Below are 23,204 nucleotides of genomic sequence, written 5' to 3' on the forward strand. Positions count from 1 at the left end.
GACTAAAAAATTTCTGAAAGGGTGTTGGCAGAGACGAACAGACCACAGCTGCTCCCGCTTTAATGAGGCCTTTGAGAGGCTGCTTGTTAGAGCTGCTCCCCTGAGGATCGTGGCGATCGCGGCCGCGGTTCTGCCAGGCTTCCCAGGTACAGGCCGTAAGTCCCGGCGCTCTTAAGCCTGCGCAGTGCTGTAAGCTCCGGTTTGGCATTTTGTACTTTACGTACGGCGTAGCTTATTGACAAACCTAGCAGGAAGCCACTGTTCCCCAGCACTTTGAAAGCACTGCTTCTGCTGAATTAGTGCCTACAAGAAAACGTAAAGTCAAACCATTCCATAAAAATCTGATGGTGGGGATTTGTTTCCTTCCGTGCAAATGTCTTCACTCAAGATGGGTAGTGTGAGATTCTCCCTTAGAAAAGAAAGAGCAAAGCCTTGCTTTCCTAAAGCCAAGGTTTTTCTGCCTGTGGTGTCAACAGCATGCTAGTGCCTTTGTTCTTCTGGTTTGTGTGGCCCCAAAACGTATTTGGGATGAGGGCCAGATGGGTGTGATTAATGTTACAGTAGCAACACACGTCTTATTGGGAAACAGAAGTTTACTCAAAACACTTTCTAAGAATTAGATTTGCCGTCATTTCATTCTGTTAGAAGGGGGGAAAAAAAGGGGGTTTAAGCTCAATTTCTTTTTAGTTATGACTTAATTTTTGTGCTTTACCACTTTGCGTCCTAGCTGATATGGTGGTTTCACCCCCGTTTGATTCTCAGTGGGCATACGCACAGTGCCTGTGAAGTGCTGCATGCTGGGGAAATTCCAGAAATCAGCGTCCCGTCATTCAGTTGGAGGAATAGAAACAACCCTAGTTTCATCATGGTAAGTTTTAATTTTGTTTTTATTTTTTGTCAGATAACTTTCATAAATAAATCAACATGGCAGTCAGCTGTATTTTAAAACTGATTCTACCTGTAAAAACGAAAAATAAAAAGAATTGCCTACCCACCCAGCCCACTCGGTACACTGCATCCGCTTTATAAAGCACATCTGTGGGAGCCACATGTTCTGTGTGGTACAAAGCAATGCTGTTAAAGATCTAATTAGTATCTGGGTACAAGCATCAAACATTTTCTTATAAAGAGGGTGCATTGTAAACTATTGACTTGTAAAAATAATCAGTATTGTGCACTGAACAGTGGAAGGACTAGTTTGGCTTGGTTGATTTACCGACTGTGCAAACAAGACCGTATCCACCTCAAACTCTCGCACGGTGATGGTGGTTCTCAAACTTGTGCATTAACCGCCTCACACCGTGACAACATCTGTCGCGTGCCAGCAGGCTGCCGCCTCGTTTCCAAGTCACATTGTATACAGTGTGTGGGCTACGCTCCCGCAGGCAGTTCCAGTGCTCGGTGTATCCTCAAGAGGTAAATCAATTCGTTTCCCAGTTCAAAAATAAAACAGAGCTCCTAGAAACGCGGAGTAGGAAGCAAAACCTATGATCTGCTTACTGGGTAGTCTGTGCCTTGGGGGGAAACTTTCACGTATTTTTACTGCCGTTGAATTGAGGCTGCTCAATACACAGATAACCCCGAACTTCTAAATTCGTTTTATGCAACGGTTAACGTTTCGTGTTGAAAGTAGTTCTGTTTGTTCCGTATTCCTGAGAGTAGCTGCCTTCAAACCACACGCGCTCTCTGCACGCGCCAGACAGTGCATCTTCACTGCAAAACAAGAGGTTGGCTAATTAAAAGAAGTCGCATTGTCTTCACTACCGTTTTAACTCAGCCTCAGTCCCTTGTGAACTTTTAATTTGAACCGCAAAGTCAAGCCCAAACCCAATGGAGTTCTTTGTTGCTGACGGTCACGTTCGCAATTTGGATTAGCCAACGTGTTTTTTGCAGCATGTACTGGGTAGGAGGAGGACCTGGGGGGAGGAAGGGGCACGTTCACAGAACCGAACGTTAGCCTGGGAAGGCTCCTTCCGGGTGGATTTACAGCAGCTCAAGTCAGGCTTCTCTTGAAGGCAGATCAGATGAGGAGCCCCGCTCTCTATTTAGGCTAGATGGAATACGGGGAAGATTGGCCTCTGGGCTAGCGTCGGCCTGGTGAATATTCCGGTCAGTGCCCAGCACCGCAAGGTACGGACTCTTCAGCCCCATGGAGAAGGCACTGGTACTAGGGAAGTGGCCCCAACCCTTGCCACCCAACACAGAATTTAGAGGTCGGAGGTCTGACAGCCGTGGTGTTTGTTACTCCGGATTGAGAGCCCACTGTAACAGCCAAGTGACAGTCTTCATTTCTTTTCCAGGGCAGCATAACACCGACTGACTTCTCCCTCCAAAAATGCTTCCTTCCGTATGAGAGCAGAGTCTTTACTATATACTGTGCAGCAGGGGCTCTGCTCGCACTCCTGATACTAGCTCATTTTCAGCTTCTCACGCCACCATTTTATTTTGCTCAGCGTTTAATCAGTAAGCATAAAGCAGTATGAAGAGCCAGACATCTGCATTCAGTCACTGAAATACCAAAGCTGAGAACAGTCAAACATCAGACTATATTCATGCCAGCAAATGACCTAATTTGATTGCGAGTCTGAAGGCAGGTTGCATTTACATATACCATAGAAGTCCTATACAGCTGATATGACTACTACAGGATAAATAATTTAACTGAAATGAACGTTTCATGCTGTACAAAAATACTGTATTCTACAATCAAATGAGTCCTTTTCCTGCTATAATTTTTGTATCAAATATGTATATTAAAAGTGTAACTGTACATTATGTAAATCCTATAGCCTCATCACTTCTCTGCGCTAGTGTCTTACCCCGGTGGAGGCTCAGTCCCGCAAACTGGAAACGTTTCTCTGTTTTATTGCTGCGTGGCCCTTCTAATGTCATACTTCTGTGTGTTAGGGTCAGGCAGAAATGAGATACATCAGCACTGAGAGATGCAGATTCCCGTAACCTTTTTAGGATGCCAGATGCAAGGGACTGTGGTTTGGGACAAGAAATCTTCCAGTTCCCGACACATTAAATTGTTAGCTGGCTGCAATTTGCAGTTATATCATCTACCGGACAACAAGGGGAAGGAGCTCGTGGATCCAGTTTGCCGATACACACTTGAAACCTGCTTAAATGAAAATTAGGGCGACACCCCAAGCTGCTAGTTTTAAAAAGATGTGCTATGATGAGCTTAAAAAAAGAGGGCCCTATTGCATCCCAGAGATCGGTGTGGTGAGGGGCCCTCCCATTGCCGATCTTCTGCAAGAAGGAAGGTCAAATACAGCTGCAGTAACATCAGCCTACGCCTTGGCCCTCAGCCTAGAGACAGGCAGGGATGGGAACGTGCGCTACCCAGATTGCAGCGGGGCCACCAAGTTCTGGTAACTTTACTGCGGAGTCGCTTTGGCCCTGCGCTAGCTCTGCCGGGGGGCGGGGGGGAGGGCAGGGCCACAGGCCCCTGCCTGGAGGGCAGCGCGGAGGAGGCGAGGTCTGAGCTCAGCGTCTTCGCGTGCCGCGTAGGAGGGAAGAGGCGACAAACCTACCGCTTCACCCCACCCGCCCTGGAAAAACCAGAGGGACTGTTTCACACCAGGGCCAGCGCTCCTGCTGCCATTCCTGCAGAGGCTGGGCCCTCCGGCCTGAACGCCCGGGTGAGTATGGGGGGTGGTTTTAAAAAAACCCCGGCTATCTTTTGCTATTCGCTGTATTACTTTCTTTGGCATGGGAAGCGAGAGAATCTGTGAGTTTGGGCCTATGGCCTATTGTTTAGGCCACCCAGCCTTTCGCTTTCTGGGAAATATCTGATGAGCAAATTGAACGTACAGCTATTGACGTATACGCATTTTGGGGAAGAGGAAACGGTCATAGTATAGTATCTAAAATGGCATTGTTCACCGTCAAATAGGAACAAGTCCTCAATTCATCTGTGGTCTGAATTTAAAAAGGCAACTGGTCAGGGCTTATACCTACCAACGATGCTTGTGGTAAAAAACGTTAATCAAACCTGCTGACTTGTATGCCGCTGCGGGGAACGCGTTAGCTCTTTCTCTCTCCCTAAATTTAAAATGAAGTGGGGGGCAATGGTCCAAAGTGTGATAAAACACTCTATAAAGTAATGTAGTCTAACACTTCTCTAGGTTTCTGTTATTGCAACTGTAATTTTAGACATTTGTACAGGTTATCTTGGACACAGGAAAAGTATATAGTCACAGACATAAAACACCTATGTATAAAATATAAAGCAGTGTTATAGTTACTAAAAAGGACATGCCTTATTGCTACAGCAATTCTTGCTTTTTATATATTGTACTGTACCACAACTTGTTTTGAGAATGTCGTTTGCATAAATTATTCAAGTTTGAGAAATATTCACACGTTTTGATTCTATAATATTTAAAATAAAACAATTTTCTAATGTGTCTCTTTATTAAAAGAGAAATAAAAATGTCATCTTGTAATTCTCTTAGGCCAGACACAAGGGTTTATACACCTTTTTTTTGTGTGGTTTTTTTTTGTTTTTTTTCTTCTTTCTCGCTATTTACTTGCACAATGAAAGCCGCTGTTGGTACAAAGATTGAAGAGCTCTATATAATGGTGCTTTACACATTCACAATCGGTCTGTGCAATTGTGAAGTTCTATGAATGACCAAAGAATTACCAAACATATTTTTCTAAATATAAAGGAAAAAAAAAAATAAAAAAAAAAAATCCTTGGTTCCCATTGAAAACAACACCAGGTTGCGATTTGGACACTTGAATGAATTCCAATGTTTTAAAGCTGAGACTTCAAAAGAGAAAGGCATGTTTGCTGCAACATCCGGTGACTGTAATACCTTACTTGGAAAGGTAAGTGGTTAATTTGCATAATTTATAATTTTTATACTAAAGAGCATTTTTATATAAACCAGAAAAAAACCCCTAAACTCTACAGATAAAGTTCTTACCTCCAGTCACTGCTGCAGGTAAGGTTGACATCAAGCTGTACAGCGCAATCAAAAACATACTTACATCTTAGCTCATTTTACAGGTACAGCCATAATCAAGGCACAAAGATCTTCTACAAGTATTTTTCTTCAATAAAGTTGTACAAAATAATATTACATTTTACAGTCTGTACAATATAATAAACCAGCAGTAAAACAAAAAAATATATATAGGGAGAGGACTGTTGTCCAAGAATGATCTGAACTCAAAGGATCATTTGTGGACAGCACAAATAACGTAAGTGAGGGTGGTAAAGTTTCTGCCCAGATGCAACAGGCTGAAAAGTAGCTGTAATTCAAATGCCTGAGGTGTGCAGAGACACTTGGCTCCAAAACCCCAGAAAAATTGCTTTGTCTTCACGGTTCCTCTCATTATCTACTCTACTTCCTGTGCCAGTAACGGCTTAAAAGAGGAGGTCACTTTATCAGTTGACCTGCAACTCAGAAATGCTAAAAACTGTGACAGAGTAATAAATATTGTGGTGCTGCTACATTGTGTGTCTACTTCCTCAACAGTATTTAATAACCTGATACAAAGTGCATTAATCTTTTTTTTTTTCACCCATCAAGTACTCTTCAATGTCATGTTAAAAAGGAAACCCGCACAGAGGGATAGGTGTGACTTTTAGTGTCATCCAGCTGACATACCAGTTTGAACTGACGTTAACCTACTGGAAAAAATTTAGCAGGTCACGTTCAGCTAAAAAAAACAAAACCTAAGGGAACAGAGGTAGCCGAAGGGCTTAGTGGAATGACGAAGAAGTGGCATGTCAAAATAAAGCACAAAAATAGTCCCAAAAAGCATGAAGGAAAAACAACCCAAACTTGCTTCAAATCAGCTTTAAGGTTAAATAATTAAAGTAAACAAAGTGAAGAGACTGACATTTCTATAGTATATTCCTCCACCCTGTGTGGGGTAGTATCAAGAGAAAGAGTAAGGAGCAAAGAATTTAAAACCACAGGTTCCACGGTGCGCCCCCTCACAAGAGTTCGTACTGGCGGAGATGCATCCTTTGAATGATGTCTCGACAGTCGTTGAACACTCTGCGGATATTTTCTGTGTCCACTGCACACGTAAAGTGTGGGTAGCAGTAATGCCTGCCGTCTCCGCTCGCCGTACTTATCCTCTGCAGAAAGAGAGAGGAAAAGGAGGGTCAGGTGCCGTGCCACGAGACGATTCACATCTCAGCGGTCTACACGGAGTGCCAAGAAACCTGGGCAATTCTGCATAGAGATCATTAATGTCAGTAAATAAAAAGAAGGGAGGTTTGGTACAGTGTGAATCACAAGTTTAAAACAAAGCTAAAAAAAAGCTATGGCTAGTAGTATGGGGGGGGTCAGTAGATTACTACTGTGTAAGAGCCACTGACGCTATCATCATTTGCACAAGCTACTACAATCTGCCCGTCGCCGTCCAACTAACCCATGCTGCCGACAGCACTGCAGTCTGCCATGCAGCCATCCCAGGATTATTATTATTGGTTTGGGTTTGTTTTTTTTTTTTTTCCTTCTTTTTTGGTGCCATCATGTGGCAAACTTTTGAACTCTTGTTTTAAATCAGCAGCACAAAACTGAAAAACCTCTCAGTGGTGACGGCAGTAGCGGCAGAGAAGCGCAGGCGGCTGCTGCTTCCTGCAGTCCTGAAGGCCCCTGAAGCTGCCCTCACTCGGCGCGCTCACCCGGCCGGCTGAAGACCTCGGGTCGCTACTGAGACCAGAACACGGTGGCATTACTGCTGGAGTGGGCGGGTTCCCATAGTGTAATAAAACAAGTGCAAATCCAGTAAATGTCAGGCCATGCAGAATTAAATTTTAGCAAGGCTATGCCAGAACTTTTTAGGTTGCTAACTTAAGCTCCGGCATCGCTTCACCCATGGTTATCGTGTTAAGATTCCCCAGAATCTTAAAATATATTAAAAAAAAAAAAAGTATCATAATTTTCTTCTGTACTACTCTAGGACTGGTGGATATAAATCCATTCTAGATCATTATCTTGAAGAATATATACGGAACATCACGAAAGCAGAAGGTCAGTTCTTGGGTTAATAATTTTTAGAAGTATTTTCTGAACTTTATTACAAATTATTACAAATTATAATGGCTAAACAACAAAAGACACTGTTTTCTCTCTCTCTCTGGCTACACTATTGTCGTGGTTTAACCCCAGCTGGCAACAGCATCACCCAGCTGCTCGCTATCCCTCCCCGCCTTGCTGGGATGGGGGAGAGAATTGGGGAAAAAAAAGTAAACCCCAGCTTAATAGGATGGCAGAGGAAGAGAAAATAAACAAATAAATAAACAACAACAACGATGATGACAAAAGAATATACAAAACAAGTGATGCACAGTGCAACTGCTCACCACTCACTGGCTGATGACCAGCCCATCCCCAAGCAGTGGTCACTGCCCCCCAGCCAAGTCCCCCCAGTTTATATACTGGGTATGACATCATATGGTATGGAATAGCCCTTTGGCCAGTTGGGGTCAGCTGTCCTGGCTGTGCCCCCTCCCAGCTTCTTGTGCACCTGGCAGAGCAGGGGAAGCTGAAAGTCCTTGACTGGTGTAAGCCCTGCTCAGCAACAACTAAACCATCAGGGTGTTATCAGCATTCTTCTCGCATTAAATCCAAACCAGAGCACTATGGCACCTACTAGGAAGAAAATAAACCCTATCCCAGCTGAAACCAGGACAACTATATATTTTCAATACAGTGATCTAGATTACATGTGGGACTGACCTTTTAAATACCTACAGCTACAGCTATGCAAAACTATAGAAGCCCTGATTTACATAACTTGATAAACAAGAAATTGCAGATTTTTGCAGGTAACTTTAGATATTCAATGCTAATTAAATAGAGGGCTTCTAAATATATACTAAAAATTACTGTCTTCTTACTAAGCTACACTCAAACCTAGTTCAAGGATTCCCCTCAAGAAAAATATTCACGCAATAACCCAGTCAAATGAGAAGTTGTTCAGATATATTTAAAGGATGAAGTATACTAAACAATAATGAAATGAGAAAAAAAAAGTTTTACAAATTACTGCAATGGTGGCAAGATGCTGAAACTCAAATAAAATGTACATTGTATTTATCTGCCTGCAGCACACAGGTCTCCAAATCTCCCAGAAAGGTTTGGGGAAAGTCCTGTCCTATAAAGTCTGGGGGAATCAGTCCCTTAGGAACCCAAGGGCTGAAAAGACAGTGGTGTGCACGGACATTCACAACGGTAGCAAATTTTAAAAACACTAAAAAGTGCAATAGAGGTTCTTTTTTTGCTACAATAGCTGCTTTACTTTTTTTTCCCCCCCTGCAGATCTGTTCTGTATGGCAGTGGTGTAATGCTGCCACTCTGATGCAGCAAGGAGAGACCAGTTACTGAACTTTTTTTTTCCCTTGGGTGAAAAAAAGATGCCCCCCAAACGATGGTCCAGCCTGCCTTCCACGTACTGCTGCACTTCTTCAGTCCTAGCTTGCAAGCCTCTGAAGAGTTTGGCCCTGGCCTGTTGCAGGGATCTATGGCTCTTCTCCTCTGCACGGTTCGAGACCTGCACCTGTATGTGCTGCCTCCAGCTGCTATTGCCACGCTCGCCCTCACCCCTTCCAGTGTGCTCCCTCCAAGCAGCACGCTCTCCGTGCGCTGTTAATGAGCGCGTTGTTAACATCTCTGCATGGTCTGCACACAGCAGTGACGTACTGCAAGGAAGCGGGAGGGGGATCAGACTCCCACTCCAACGTGCTCTCTTCTAGGACTAAATGTCAGTGTGGGACAATGTACAAACGCTTTCAGTGCCACCCAGACGTGCGTAGTAGAGAACACACCACCCTGCTGACCCAAGGTTCAATCTTTTTCTTGTGTTTCAGTAAAGTAAGTGTCCTTTGATTAAGTGTTCGTCTGTGTCTGTCATGCACACGTCATTCACATGTCATTCCAGTAACGTCTATGGCAGTAAGCTGCCCAATACCTGGTTACATATAACGCATGTCAAAGGATGTATTTTCAAAACGTTAAGTTTTTTTTGTCCCCCGACAGCTCTGTAGTTCTCTCATTTTAGGACAAATGCAGTATTTTCACCCCTGCTCAAAAGTCATTCTGAACAGTAGTGTATTACTTAGCACTGGTTCAGAATGGAAAAGAACTCATCCCCTGGGACAGCATTTACCTTCCTATAACACAAGTGGCAATATTTAATGCTGGCATCCCTATACTGCGGGAGTCAGGGTGACAGTTTTCTGTGAGGAGCCAAACGCACTACTTGTGTGTTTGAGCAGCAGCTCCTCCACCTCCAAGCTTCAGATTTTTAAAAACCAGCACCAACCAGAAGGGCCATGCCACTGCTTTAACAGGGGTTACCAATACACTGGGGGTGTATTAAAACAAAACACCAGCAGCTGGAAAGCCCTGTGTACAAAACACCAAAATGGGGCTGGGAAGTAGCCTAAACAAGGAGTGCATGAGCATGCTGCCTCTGTGAAGAGCCTCAGAGGAGAAAGGACGTGCCTGTGCCGAAAAAAGGATTTCCTACAAATTATGTTTCCAAGAATGAGACATACCCTCCCCAGCCCAGCCTTGTGTCCTGCCAGCCCTCGCCCACCGCTCCCCCTGTTAAAAGCCAATGGTGCCGAGCAGCCAGGCCCGCTGCCCAAGCCCCTGGAGGCCACAGGCCCCTGCACCAATTCTGAAATCAGGAGCCGATGTATTTTGCCTTCCTAATAATACTCATACACTACTGTGTAGCAACAGTTGTCGGAAGCGTGTTTATATTTAATCTTCTTCTAAAATTCTTCCAATTACATGCTTTAAATTTGCCAGTACTGGTGCCTACAGCTAGGTAGAGTTTTAAGGGGTGCAGCACCATGGTGGTGACTTTCACACATATCCATGCCTTATGCAGACCCACTACTGTGACAAAGATCTCAATAAAGCTTACAAATTAATAAAACCAGATCTCTCTGAATTGTGTCTGAAAATTTAACAGAGAGGGACAAGGGCAAAGGTCAGAAATGAAGAGATTTGGAAAGAAACTTTTAAAGCAGAGCCAAGAGGCCGGAGGCAGAAAATACACATCTCTTCTTCCTTGCACATACAGTCTGTATGCTGAGCTTATTTTCTCCTGTCCCCTTTGCCCCTTCCTCTCTGAAGCCTCAGCCTTTTGTGCCTGACCCCATGAAACTGGAAGTCGCTGTTTCTACTCAGCCTTCGCCCTCCTCGCTGGGCCCATGCATGGACTCCATTACTCGGGGCACATGCAGGCTGGTCAGACCATTTACAGGCACAGAAATACCTCGGTTGCAAGACTTCCATTTCAAACAGCTGAAGAGTTTGAAGTGACTGGTCAAATGACTACATCCCTCTGCTTCTTTATGCTGAGAAAACAAGCACAAACCCAGGAGAGAGACACACAAACGCTGCTTATGGAGGAGATGCGCTCTGCCAGGCCTGTGGCAGCTGTGGGGGGAGGGGGGAAAGCTGTTTTGTCCCCATTTTGGCCCCAGGTCTGAGCCCTGGGGACTGCCTGGTGGCTGGCAGGTGCTGACCCCAGCCCAAACGCTTCTCCACACGGTGATTTTTTACATGGTTGCAATGCCTACGCCCCCTCCCCTCCCTACCCCCTTCATAGGTGGCCTCGTTCTGATATGCCAGTGAGTCACAGCAGGTAAGGACCTCGCCCTTGATGTGTTTTAAGCAATGCAAATAGATAAAGGTGGGGAGTTCCACCCTACTTTCCCCATAATTTGGTTCTCTTGGACCCTCCTTCCAAACTGGATACTGTCACCTGCTTCACAGCATTTCAGCATTACCACAAGAGAGATTTGGCTTTAAGTGTTTTGGGTTTTTTTTGTAACTCTTATGTTAACACAGCTCAATCTGACATTTTTCCTCAGAATCCGGAAGGTTAAGGCAGTGAATGGAAATCCCCAAAGTGTGAACACAGTTAATTGCATCTTTCTTTCTTTCTTGTCACATCAACAGCTGTAAATCCTAACAATACTTGTAAATGCATGATGACTTCAAACTTCTCAATTGTAATGATTAAATTTGTTCTCTCAAACACCCCCATACAGTTTCTACCAGTAGGGCAAGATGGGTGAGCTTTGGTTCTGGTCTCTGTTGCTGCTTCACACTTGGGAACGACTTGATATGAGTGAAGCCGTAGGTGATATTGGATTAAGCCCTCTGTTTCAGATAGCAGTGCTGGGCTGTGATCATGCACCCGATAACTGCTTGTGTCTGGAATGTAGACAACACCTCTTCAGCTCCAGCTTTGGAGGAAACCTCAATTGCAAGTGTAACTGTGACCAGACTAGGAAACTTTCTTATGCTTCCTCAGTAGGGCCATGACACCAGTCCTGGGGTGAAGCAAACCTCCTAACCGGCACAACAGAAGTCTTACTGAAGGATAAAAATCTGCTTTTTTGTTCGTTCCCTCTTGCCAGCTCATCACTGCCAAAGCCCTTGGCGGAATGCAGGATAAAAAAAAAAGCAAGCTTATTTGCTTAAACATGGACTGGACCGATACACAAACGTTTAAGGCAACAGCCAACAGCATCTTACAGGTAAAGACAGCCACAGAAAACCTCACTCGCTGGCAATGGCAATAGTGCTCGACATCGTCCCCCTGCGCAGAGAACGAGGGCTGCCAGCACCCACACTGAACCCGAAATCAAGCAGGCAGGCACATGACCGTTTTCAGCACTAGCACTTACTTGCTGTGTGACACTTTGCAGGGCAGATGACTTTACATAAAATGGGCATAAAAATGTGCAAGCACCAGGGAAGGTTCTGCAAGATGGGCAGCTGAGAAGAATTAGGGAATTGCCAGACATTCTCCTCTCCTTCTAGCTTTCTGCAAAACCCCATCAGTTTTCCCTAAATAAACTATGCCATCTGCCAGTATTTCCTATGAGAAGAATCACACATAAGATCAAAATTACTCACTAAAAACTCATCCCGGATGAAGAACTTGGCTCTTGTGACTTTGGGGTCTTCTCCTGCATCTGGTGTTGCTGTTCAATTAAAAATAAATGACATCAAAAACATGAAAAGCAAACAATCATCTACTTTTCACAGGAAAAGATTTAGAAGGAGTAAGTATTCTTTCAATATAGGAATTAAGATGTTAAGGGGATTCCTGATAGGTAATTCTAAAATGGAAGGGTACTGTAAAACATTGACTATGCATTTAACATATTTTAGGAACCTGAAAAATTGCTGAAATCGTTGCAACAATGTCATTGGTCATAAAGAGGCTTACTCACATCCACAAGTTTGTTCATATAGACACAAACCAAGTGGGAGTTAGGGTTTAATGTTTATCAGAAAACATGACTAGAAAAAGCAGCTGAGCTGTTCAGTTTCTGCAGCAGAACAGCATCTCCTGAATAAAGCTTCTGCAGGCAGGAATTTGGGTTTAAAAACGGTTAGTCCAAGATTACCCTTGAAAAAAATGATAGCATCAAAAGATCTTTTAAAATATATATTTTGTTTCCAAGCCCCAAGTCAGCAGAATACTTAGATAAATTGCCCACCAAGGGGCCTTAGATTAAATTCTCGCTGAGTGGGAGACTCTTCGGTCAGTACTGCTTGTCGGCAGATGAAGTCATTTCTATCTAGGCCACGTAACAACTATATTTACTGTAAGTGTAAAAAACAATACAGTGAAGAGATAACCTATTCTTTTTCCTTCAGTGTGATTTCTCCTGATCTAAGATACCAAATCAGATGCTTCTAAACAATATGGTAAAGAGAAGAATTTATCAGAATATGGAAACACTTTTTTTACTCTTATCTGTAGCACTATGGGTAAACACAGAGCAACCGCACAATCAGCAGCATCTTAGAGTTCAGTGCTGCTGTCCTTAAATGTCAGCTGAAATTAAAGAATAAATGAACAACTACAGGTTAAAAATGGAGAGCCGCTTCGTGTGTGAATATACTGGATCACTCTGGATATCCGCTGTGAAATCCTGCTGAGAAATACCAAAAACTACTTTATTCTGACAACTGGCTTATTATAAAAAAAATGTTGAAAATTTACCCAAACTCTGTATTTAGGTGGTGTGTGTTTGGGAGAGGGAAATTTGGGTGATGCTGACAGAAGATTTCTTCTGAAAGCCTTTAGCAAACCTGAATGACAGCTGAAGATAGCTTATTACCATCTTCACTTCTGTAACTTAGGCTGTTGGTGGTGGTTGGCTGCAAGCACTACGCCAGGGGCATTGCTTGGCTAAGGCAGAGGCTAGTGCTCAGAAAGTGCAAGTTTTACCACTTCTGCTAGACACAGACAGGAGATATTTGGAAGCCTTCTGCCTGCTATAGAAGTGGCATAATACCAGCGCTTACTTACACAATATGTTATTGCAGTGCAGGAATCATTGTACTTCTCAAAATGGCAAGAAACCATGCTAATTGCTCCATTGTCACAGCTCTCTCCATTTTCCTCCATTAAAGTTCCCTTGCTGGGCTGCCTGTCAGTACTTGTAAAGGCTGAAGTTTACAGTGTTGGAGGATGCAGAACGGCCTCAAAATAAGTCTAATGAATTCCTAACAAAGTTCAGCACCGCGGGAGGCCCAGGCAGAAGCATCTGGCAGGGGAGAGACCTGCCCAGCAGCTTTGCTTTCCTGGGGCTGTGGGTTGCTCCAAAACAGGGGAAGGCAGGCACTCTGGAGCCAACCCCCCACAGTCCCCACATGCTGTCCCAAGCAGCCAGAGCCCATTCAGACCCTGCCTGCACTGGGGTACCTCCAAACTACGTGCTGCCAGCACATTGCTTACCTGACCAACAATTTGTGTTAAGGAACGGTGTGTGCTTGTGAATTTGTGTTTGTGTGTGAGAGACAGACAGAGAGAAGACCTATGGGCTGGATATACCAGCAGGTCCAATCCCTGTGTGATGAAAAACCTTACCATCCTCAGGTACAGTATAATGCGCGTATTCAGGAAAGTAATCTTCGATTTTTGATTTCCCTGCCAAGACTTTTTCAGCCAGCATGTCCTGTTTATTCAAGAACAAAATGATAGAAATGGTCCGTAACCACCTGTCAAAAACAAACCAAATGTTTGTGTTATCTCTGACATATTAATCAAGGAAAACATAGCACCTCAACAGAAAATTTACTGGCTATCCCTGTGTGGACAGAATGTGAAGTAGTGTGGAACATGCTTCAACAGAAAAAGAAGATGACCTAAATTTTTTTTTTGATTGGGTTACACCTGTGCTGGTGGATGTATTTATAGGATCTGTAAATACATTTATAAAAACTGCAGTAGATGTTGTTGAAGGGAGCAGTCTTCAAATATTGCTTTCAAAATTATGTTTTCAATACTGAGTTGAGAGGATGATGACATTTCCTAAAAGCACCACAGTCCAAAACCAGACATTACTGTCTACTTTGGTTTTGCTGAAGCAAAAGAAAAAGGCTGGAAAGCAGCCTTCCTTCAAACTGCTCTGTCTTAACTATTGTTCATCCACATAGATATCCCATCTTTTAGGGTGGCCTCTATGACACCTGATGAATTAAAAGAAACTAATCTCTTTTCTTCCCCAATAAATACCTAGCCATCACTGTGATGATGTGCCTTTGGGACTTGCGCTTAACATTTTTCCTCACTCTACCCTCAATCACTTCTCAGCGCAGAGCATCCTCATAGGTATGTGCTGAAAGCTTCATTACCATATTTTGTGTATTGTTTTTACTTATTCTTTATCAGGAACCTATTCAGATTGCTATTTGGTTGCATATCTACAATTTACATGCACTGTGGCAGGATGGCAATTTGATGGCAGCTACAATTAGATTAGATCTGAAATATCATCCCACAAGGCAGAGAAACTGTGCGCTCTCAGAGACGAGTCTTACGAGAGCGGCTGCCCACACGGGTAACGAGTGCAGTGCCAGCCGGTGAATCAAATGCAACACCAACAGCTAGCTGCTCCTGCTGCTGCATTTGAGGAGGAGACAAAAATGTAATTTGGAGGATGCTCTCAGTCTCGGCCATGCCGCACAGTGATGCCAGGAAGGGGTCTCCCCTACTTCCCTCATGGCAGCTGGCACAGGGAGCTTGCCCTTTCCAAGCTGTCCCCACGCCGTGCATCATTTTGGCAGCAGTGGCGAAACGATGTGTGCACTTGTCCCTGTGCCACAGCCCCCGCTGGGGGGGGGGGGTACACACCATGGTGGCACCCTGCAACCTGGCCTCACCTGGACACTTTCTGAATAAGCAATATGAGCATACAGCAAGGGGAGTCCTATTTTGTAAGGAGTGGAACTGTAGCTAATTGGGGAGGGTGGGTGGGAAATGAGGTATGTTTTACCTATTATTCCAGATACTTTTGAAAAGGTCCAAGGATTCCCGTAGTCTGTTTGTGTTATTGTCTTCCCTTATTACCATGTTGTAGCTGCTGCAAGCCACAACAAAGATGATAGCTGTGACATCTGGCCAGAGCACACAAAAGAAAGAAAGAAGAGAGAACAGAAAACCTCCGTTAACCCAGCACATATTCCTCAGGGTAACACTGCCATTACTTCCCAAACTGCCAAAAATACCTGAAGATAAAATCTAGAACACTGGACTCTTGTATCAGTGACACACTATGTGTGAATATGAATACTAAGCTGCTCACACCTCAGAGAATAAGTTCAAAATAAAAGCGTGGAATATTTTTACTTACCATTAAAGCACTGGATCCATTTTCTTCTCTCATCTCTCTGGCCACCTACATCAAACATGCTGTTAAAAAGCCATAGGATGTTATATCACTTATGTGCACTAGGAAAGTCACATGAAGCATTCAGCATGAGGGTTCAGTTTGAAAATCTGACAGCCCCAAGGACAGCGGCAGTAAAATACCTCCCAAAGGGGAGAGAGCTCTGCTGATGCCACGCTGCGTGTCAAGAGCTCTGCTGATGCCGTGCTGCACGTCAGAGAGCTGCACAGCTCTACCTGCCCCACTCTGTCAGGAGAAGACCCCATAAAAAGAGAAATATACTCTTTTCCAGGGCAAGTGTTGGCCTTTCAAGTCCACGGAAGTGCATGTGCCATATAAGGTTGGACCTACTGTACTATAAACAAGGACAGGTTTCGGCATATTTTGAAGGGTGGTGGGGGATTGTGTCTCTGGAGGAGAGCACATGGGTGCAGTGCTGCCCCATCAGAGCTGCCAGCTTTCTGGGCAAAAAACGGTGAGCAGAGGCAGCCTGATGGCAGGTGCTTTACAGAGACATAGTGTAAAACTTTGACAAACACAGAGCTTGCAGCCTTTTGGAAGAAGGGAGACATTTAACCCTCCTCGTCCCACTGTACAAAGTCTGACTCGTGGCAGGGTTCCCACTGACATCTGTGAGATCTTATCCCCCAAAGTATTTTATGAGCTTACGGTGCTATACCAATGAACAAGTTAGTAACAACAGCCACAGACAACCCCACAATAGAGCATCACTAACACACATAATTAATATTAGCTATTTTTGCAAAGTATGAGGAAATTTTACTAGGACAAAAGTGCTAAAAAACCAAACCAAACAAAAAATCTCCAAACAACTCCCACCCTAAACCTACTGTATCAATCATACATGAGCAAAGACATCTGAATTAAGTTGTTAAAAATTAGTACGGTATTCATAAATTATTACTAATAGACTTACTGGAAATTTACTTTATCTACTTGAAATCTTGTTTCAAAAATCCCTGATGTCAAGACTCTGCATCTTAATAGGTCCTGGAAATGAGAACACAGAAGCTGATTAGCAAGGTTTTTTTCTAACCTCATTTTGTTTTTAAAAGCATGGAATATTATTTTCCATGAAAAGCCTTAAATGTCCCATTTAACTGAAGTTCAATCAGACTTGTTGGTAAACCTGTCCATACTGACACAGTAGATATACACAAACACCATCTACGCATTTGGTCTGCACACACTCAGAAAGCAGGAGACCCTATAGACATTCTCCTCACTGCCCACTGAAACCTGTTATTGATGGTCATACAGTTTTGTATGTGATGTGGATAATCAATTCTGAAGTTACATAAAACTAAGAAAAATGTTATTCATGTTGTAAAGTCAAGTATTCAAATGTTAGAAAACTCCAGATTTACAGTTGCCCAGGCAACCTTAATTCTGCCCTCTTTTGCATTGAATGAGACAGGAATCCTATCAAAATAATAGCTTGTGACTGAATAATTAAAGCTCTATTACGGAGCACAGGGGAACAGAATTTAGGTTGTATGTAAATCTGGCATTTCTTTCTTATTTTTCAAACTAGCAATACTTTACAACTTAAATAACATTCTTTTAATAATTAAAAAACTAATAATTTCCTAGATTCCTGAAAGAAGTATGCAAAAGCAATTTATGATGCATACCTCAGGCAACTAGCTCCCTGTGTGCCATCGCCATCACCAGCAGCATTTTTAACCTTGACTATCCAGCACTGCTGCTCGGGCAGCGGGTGCAGAACAAAATTGGAGGCTGGAGAAAGCTGCTGCCTACCTGATGGGGATGAACCTCGCTGAGCAGCCACCTCTTGGCATGGCCGCCTGCCCGGTAGCGCTCCCTTCCTGAGGCAAGGGAAGGGCCGCCCGGTCTAGCGTAGCTCTCCTTGCCATGCAGTGGCTGTGAAAGTGGGAAGGGAAGGAGGCAGCCAGTGGTACAGAGTCCAAGCACAGCTTGCCTTTTTCCCCTACCATCTACTCCTTCAAGTGCTCTGGCAGCTGGCAAACCTCGGCTGCTTTGACAGCCACATGGACTCAGCTGAAGGCCACTTACTTAATTTTTTTAGTTATTTTATATGTTACTGTTATTTTCTTTCACTTGCTGATATTTATGTGTTATCGGACACAGTCATTATTTTGGAAAGGTGCAAAAAAATTTAAAAAAGCAAGGGAAAAGAGGAAAGTAGTAATTTTTTCCAGTTAAACCCAAAAGAGAATGCCTCCTTCAGAGCAAAAGTTTTCTGCCTGTCAAATACCAAGGGCCTGTTCTGATCTTTGGTGACACAGGGCATTTCTTCCCAAAGGAAATATCAGGAAAAATTTCTAGATGATAAATTGACTGCTCGAGGTACAGAAAGGCCTCCCAGAAACAAACTGGCCAACACTAACATAAATAATGAAAGCAAAAATGAGGCTTTGCTTCACTGACTTCTCTCTCCAGCTGAGTGGTATCAATGCTAAAATCAGACCATGAGGCCTAGACGGAGTAAATCCCAGTGATACTGCTTTGGTCTGAAAATGTCTTGAGGGCTTTAATAATTGATCCTATATTGGGTTGACTATACAAGTTTCACCTTATAATACAACATGTACTGCCTTTTACTGCCTTCTGTTTCAGTATATGGTCAGAGTAATTGGACAGGCTTTCCTAGACCTGAACTAGGTCTGAAGGAACAGGCTCTGCTCCCCATACTTCCTTGTGTGATCTCTGGCAAGTCACTTCATTTCTCTGAATTTCAGTCCCTGATTGTACAGTGAGATTTGGCAACTGTATTTTTTTTTACAGCCATCCACTCGTTATACAGCTTGCATGGTTAGACTGAATTATCCAAGAGAATCCAAGGATTCTCTTCTGCCACCTGTATACAGAGTTTATGATGTGGCCCAGAATCTTGGCTGAGGCTACTAGATGACAGTAGGATAACCAGTACTGAAAAACAACCACCTCAGAGTAAGTTTGCTGAAGACACAGCCTGCCCAAGGAGACTACACAGCCTGAGCTCAGGGAAGGCAGCCGAAGATGGGCACCATGGTGAAGCCCTGTCCTATTTCGAGGCTGCACCACTTCAGCCTTAACTTTCTTGAAAGTGTTTGTCATTAGAGCACTCTATCAAGATGTATCATGACATCTGGGAAAAAAGTGTACTGTCCTGCACATAAGGCTTAAACAGAAACTATCCTGCCCAGAAGGGATGGGCACAGGCTGGAAAGGTGGTGTCTGCTTGCCTGCAGAGAAGTCCACAAGGTCTGCTGCTGCCGCTGGTGCTCTCCCCTAAATTTGGATACTAGATCCACTGCAGGCTTCTGCCTCTGGAGGACCTGTCTGATGGACCTGGGAAGCCTCCCTCTGGGTTTCCATCACCTCCACCATTGAAATAAAACACTGCTTCTGTGTAGCGAAGGCTGGTGAGGGAAACCGTAGGCTTTTACGTTTATGTTTTCTGTTTCCTTTGCTTTATTTGCGGAACACAGAATGGAAAGCAAAAAGAAGCAACAGACTTATTACAGGAATCACCAACCTACATATAATAACAGCAAAAGACAAGCTTGTGCCACCAAAAAGCCTCTTCTTTAATATCCATTACTTAAACTGCTAGACTGTATTTTGGTATTCTGCAGTATGCCCTACTTCAGCTGCTGTTGGGACTAAAATAAATTACATGAAGAATTCGTACGAATGGGCGTCTCGGTTCAGACCCTACCCCATTAGTTGTACTAACCTGATCTGTGGGTGTGTAGTCATCCATGCTGACGCTGTCAATTCTTTCTAAAAAGCTAGAAGAAAAATAAACATGCACTAAGATATGTAAAATACTGTCTAGTATTACACTTTTCACTACCTTTTCTGGTCTAGACTCCCACTGCAAAGTAAAACACAAGTCCAACGGTAAAGGTATGAGCCCGAGGATTTACTTATGTTGATTGAGGTTACATTTTCCAAACCAAACAACTTTTTATCCAGACTTTGTTTCAATACAGTGCTTCTACACTTACCGTTATGTAGTACCCACAAGCAGTCCCAATGCAGTTAAACATTGTAATTTTGTGAGGTACGCTAAAAATTACTAAGGCTAACCATGTGTCATAACATCATATGGCTGTTTAGACATAAAAAAAATTTTGGGGTTTAAAAAAGAAAATGGGGTGAAGGGGTGCCTTTATTTAGCATAATGCTAATCTATCATAATGTTATGCTAATTACAGCCTCAGTAATGTTAGCAGAAATGCTTGTAATTTATATAAATAGCTTTGGACTGACATGCTGCCCTCAAACACTGTATTCTAAAGCATTAGAAGTGGAAAGCAAAACTTATAACTGCAGGGAAGGGCAAGAGAAAATGGAATCAGAAAAAAAGGGGGAACCACATCCTCCAATTATTTAAAAAACCTTCTCAAGCTTTATTTCTCTCCTAGAACATGTTAGAATGACAGTATTAAGGACATAGAAATGTGATTTTATATGTATAGCTAAAATGGGCAGGTTCTCCTCTCTCACCCATTTCTTAGATCGCATGTGAACCCAGCTGGCTCATTTTCCCTAGACTGCCCATATGACTTAGAAGCTTTCTGGAATTTCTGCATTGCTATTTGGCAGTGAATATCCCTCCGGCTGACTCATCCTGCTACAATATTATCAAGATTTCTTTATCAACGGGCAAGTTTTTCCCAATTTTACTTGTGTGTGCATGTGGAATCTACTTAATTGCAGTGGGAAAGACAAAAAACCAGTCAACTCTTGACTTACAGTGTGACACACTGTTAACACAGGGGTCACACATGTTGACCAGTTGAAAAAATACACCCCTAAAAACACGTTTGTAATTCTCATAGCTCTTTCCCATGGATACAAACTGAATATATATAAAGTATATAATATATCTACATGCTGCATATATATATTTACTTTTACTATTTTTCCTTTTTGAACTTCTGTTGTTATAACAGGGAACCAAAATGTAGTATCTACAGTTAGAATACCCAGCTTTTCTTTCTGGGTTATCAAAGTGTGATGGCTAAGCACATTCTTTAAAAAAAAATCACTGCTTAGGGCAACACAATGGGTGCCTGATAACAAAACTATACTGAACAAACTAAAGAAAAATCACCTTTTTATAAAACTTCCTCCCCCACCAAAAGCCACCATACTCATGTAAAGATGTAAAAGTACATCTGTGTAGTCAGTTACAGTCACCATGAGAAAGCAGCTGTATTTGGACTGAACCTTTTGGTCAGATGATTTTCATCACCTTGAGAATATCGATTAAGCAAAGTTTAACTTCAGTTACCCCTGCTGTTAAACCAGAGCAGAGCGATGTATTTTTAACTGGTGCATCTATCACCGACACAACTGTCATCTCACACTTGCAGCACGTGAGATGAAAAAAAGAAGGCAAAAAAGCTCACACCAAAAATGCCTCCGAGCTGAATCTCTTCTAAACATAGAGTAATGTTCCTTAACACGGCTTGCTCAGGAGCACTCCTGTATTTCCACATCTGTTTCAAAGTTTTCTTTCCAGTTTCTTAACAGTTTTACTCAACGGGCCCAGAAACAGCCACTTTTCATCAGGGTAAAAGATTAGCAGAGGGGTAAATCCTGAGTGCAGTAAGGTGACAATGCCAGCAGGTTAAACAAGCCTGCAGAAAATGGGCAGGAGCCTGAGGGAGAGCTAGCAAAACTGCTGTGGGCAGCACAATCGTTTGCACAGCTCAGGATCGATAAATGCAACAGAAGTCAGGGGAGAAAACGCTCCTCAACCACAGCTGACACAGAAAGGGCTCTGGTTAAGAGTGCGGACAGACGCGAGTATTTGCGCACAAATACGACTCCATCACAAACCTCACAAAACAGTGTGAATCGGTGTTTTTCTTGCAGAAGTATTCCTTCTGAGACTCCCCAATACCAAGGTCATGTTGGCAGAATTTATCCGAAATGATTAAAGGTGGTATTTAAAAGCAATTCACATCTCTCTCACCTATATGACAAGCACTTCAGGAAGGTTATTGGTTGTTAACATTTGCATTTTCCAAACAGGTGAATTATGGTATGGAACAGAGGAGTGAGTAACGCATGGTTACACTACAAATAATCCATGGCAGGGTTGGGAAGGAGATAAGTCTCCTAATTAGATGTCCTATGTATCAGCCCAAGTCGTCTTCCATTTAGAAATTGTCAGCCTCCTCCCGGTAAAAGGATCCGTTTCAAATACCCTAAGCTGCAACACCGCAGCTAAAAGAGAGAGCTCCGACAAGTATCATGCGCTTAAAAAATATCACTTGACATAGCAGCCGTAACATTTTATTCTTGTAAGGTTGCTGGCCACATGCGATCTATATTAAAATAAATGCAATGATTTATAAGGTTTTACCTGCCACTCCGCTGTATCAAGCTGCAATTATATCACTACCATCCAATAAATCAACACGCAACTACTATTAGGGTTTGGCTTCATTTTGTAGCTTCACAGAAAATTAACCTTGCCAGTGTGTGACGGAAAGGCTTCGTAAGATTTCTTTTGCAACTACATTAAGCGTGCACTGAGATTTCTAGACACCCAAACACAAAAAGCTATACTCTTACCTTTTTCGAAAGAAAATCAGTTCTTGAGTATCCTTCTATATGCTCCTTACTTGGCTAATTAGCACAGTATAAAAAGATAGCTCTGACAGGCAAACGTACAGAGTAGGTACAAGTAATGGATTCCAGATGAGATAAGGAGTTGGTACTGCCTCATTACTAAATACGCTAACTTCGTTCTCATTGCTGTATTAAAACGAATCATTTTTCTAAATTGTTTTCTATATAACATTAATTTCTACTAATCCTAAATGCCTGTAATAATTATGTTCTGGCATAATATACATTCTTTTATACAAACACATATATATATACACTCCGGAGAATTTTAAATTTACATGACTAAAATTTCATTTTAAAGTGCTTAAAGTACAAAGATACCTCCCAGCTGTGGCAATGCTCAGGTCTCCACTCAAAGAATCAGCATGAGGAAGACACATAGCAGAAAAATGAATAAAACCGGACACCAGTATCACTTATTCTCTCTTTGTAGATCCTGTTTTTTTCTGCTCAGGCATAAAATTATTTTCACAGAATTATGCCTTTTTACAATACTGACAGGTCTTCTATTTATGCAGCTTCTATAGAAACCCAGACTCAGGATTTATGTTAATTCTGCAGTAACTGCTTTGCATGCACGTGCAATGAACTTTAAACTCACGCATTCAACTCAGCTGTGAATAAAACTGTAACGTATAATATTTATATTTCTACTTCACAATTGTGGTTTTATTTATAAAGGATTCAGTCTGATCATTAGTATGACATTTAGGTTCTTCTTAATTTTATGTAGGGTGTTTCACATTTCCTTACATTTCCTCACATGGAACAGCACAAACTACTTTTTTTTTTTTTTTTTTTTTTTAAGGTGAGCTAGAAGCACTCTCCATTTCTAGAACGAGAAACACCAAGTCCAACCTTAGCGCAGGGAAGC

General features: G+C 42.7%; 2 protein-coding genes across 2 annotated transcripts in view; one reads left to right on the forward strand and one right to left on the reverse strand.

The window, feature by feature from the left end:
• The window catches only part of MPPE1 (metallophosphoesterase 1), a gene marked incomplete at its 5' end in the record, with an annotated part of 9,680 nt that extends 6,121 nt beyond the window's left edge, over nt 1–3,559 (forward strand). The window contains 2 exons of the mRNA XM_035901623.1: nt 728–868; nt 2,301–3,559. Coding sequence (XP_035757516.1) covers nt 728–868; nt 2,301–2,483 — 324 coding nt within the window. The remainder of the gene's footprint in view (nt 1–727; nt 869–2,300) is intronic.
• A 93-nt stretch (nt 3,560–3,652) lies between these two features.
• GNAL (G protein subunit alpha L) overlaps nt 3,653–23,204 on the reverse strand; it is a 127,278-nt gene continuing 107,726 nt past the window's right edge. Inside the window, exons 7-13 of the mRNA XM_035901624.1 lie at nt 19,416–19,470; nt 16,629–16,702; nt 15,656–15,714; nt 15,299–15,419; nt 13,891–14,021; nt 11,922–11,989; nt 3,653–6,106 (exon numbers count right to left, since the gene is read on the reverse strand). Coding sequence (XP_035757517.1) covers nt 5,960–6,106; nt 11,922–11,989; nt 13,891–14,021; nt 15,299–15,419; nt 15,656–15,714; nt 16,629–16,702; nt 19,416–19,470 — 655 coding nt within the window. The 3' untranslated portion in view covers nt 3,653–5,959. The remainder of the gene's footprint in view (nt 6,107–11,921; nt 11,990–13,890; nt 14,022–15,298; nt 15,420–15,655; nt 15,715–16,628; nt 16,703–19,415; nt 19,471–23,204) is intronic.

The sequence above is a fragment of the Egretta garzetta genome, unplaced genomic scaffold (assembly GCF_000687185.1).
Source record: "Egretta garzetta isolate BGI_Z169 unplaced genomic scaffold, ASM68718v1 scaffold259, whole genome shotgun sequence".
NCBI classification, from domain to species: Eukaryota; Metazoa; Chordata; class Aves; order Pelecaniformes; family Ardeidae; genus Egretta; species Egretta garzetta.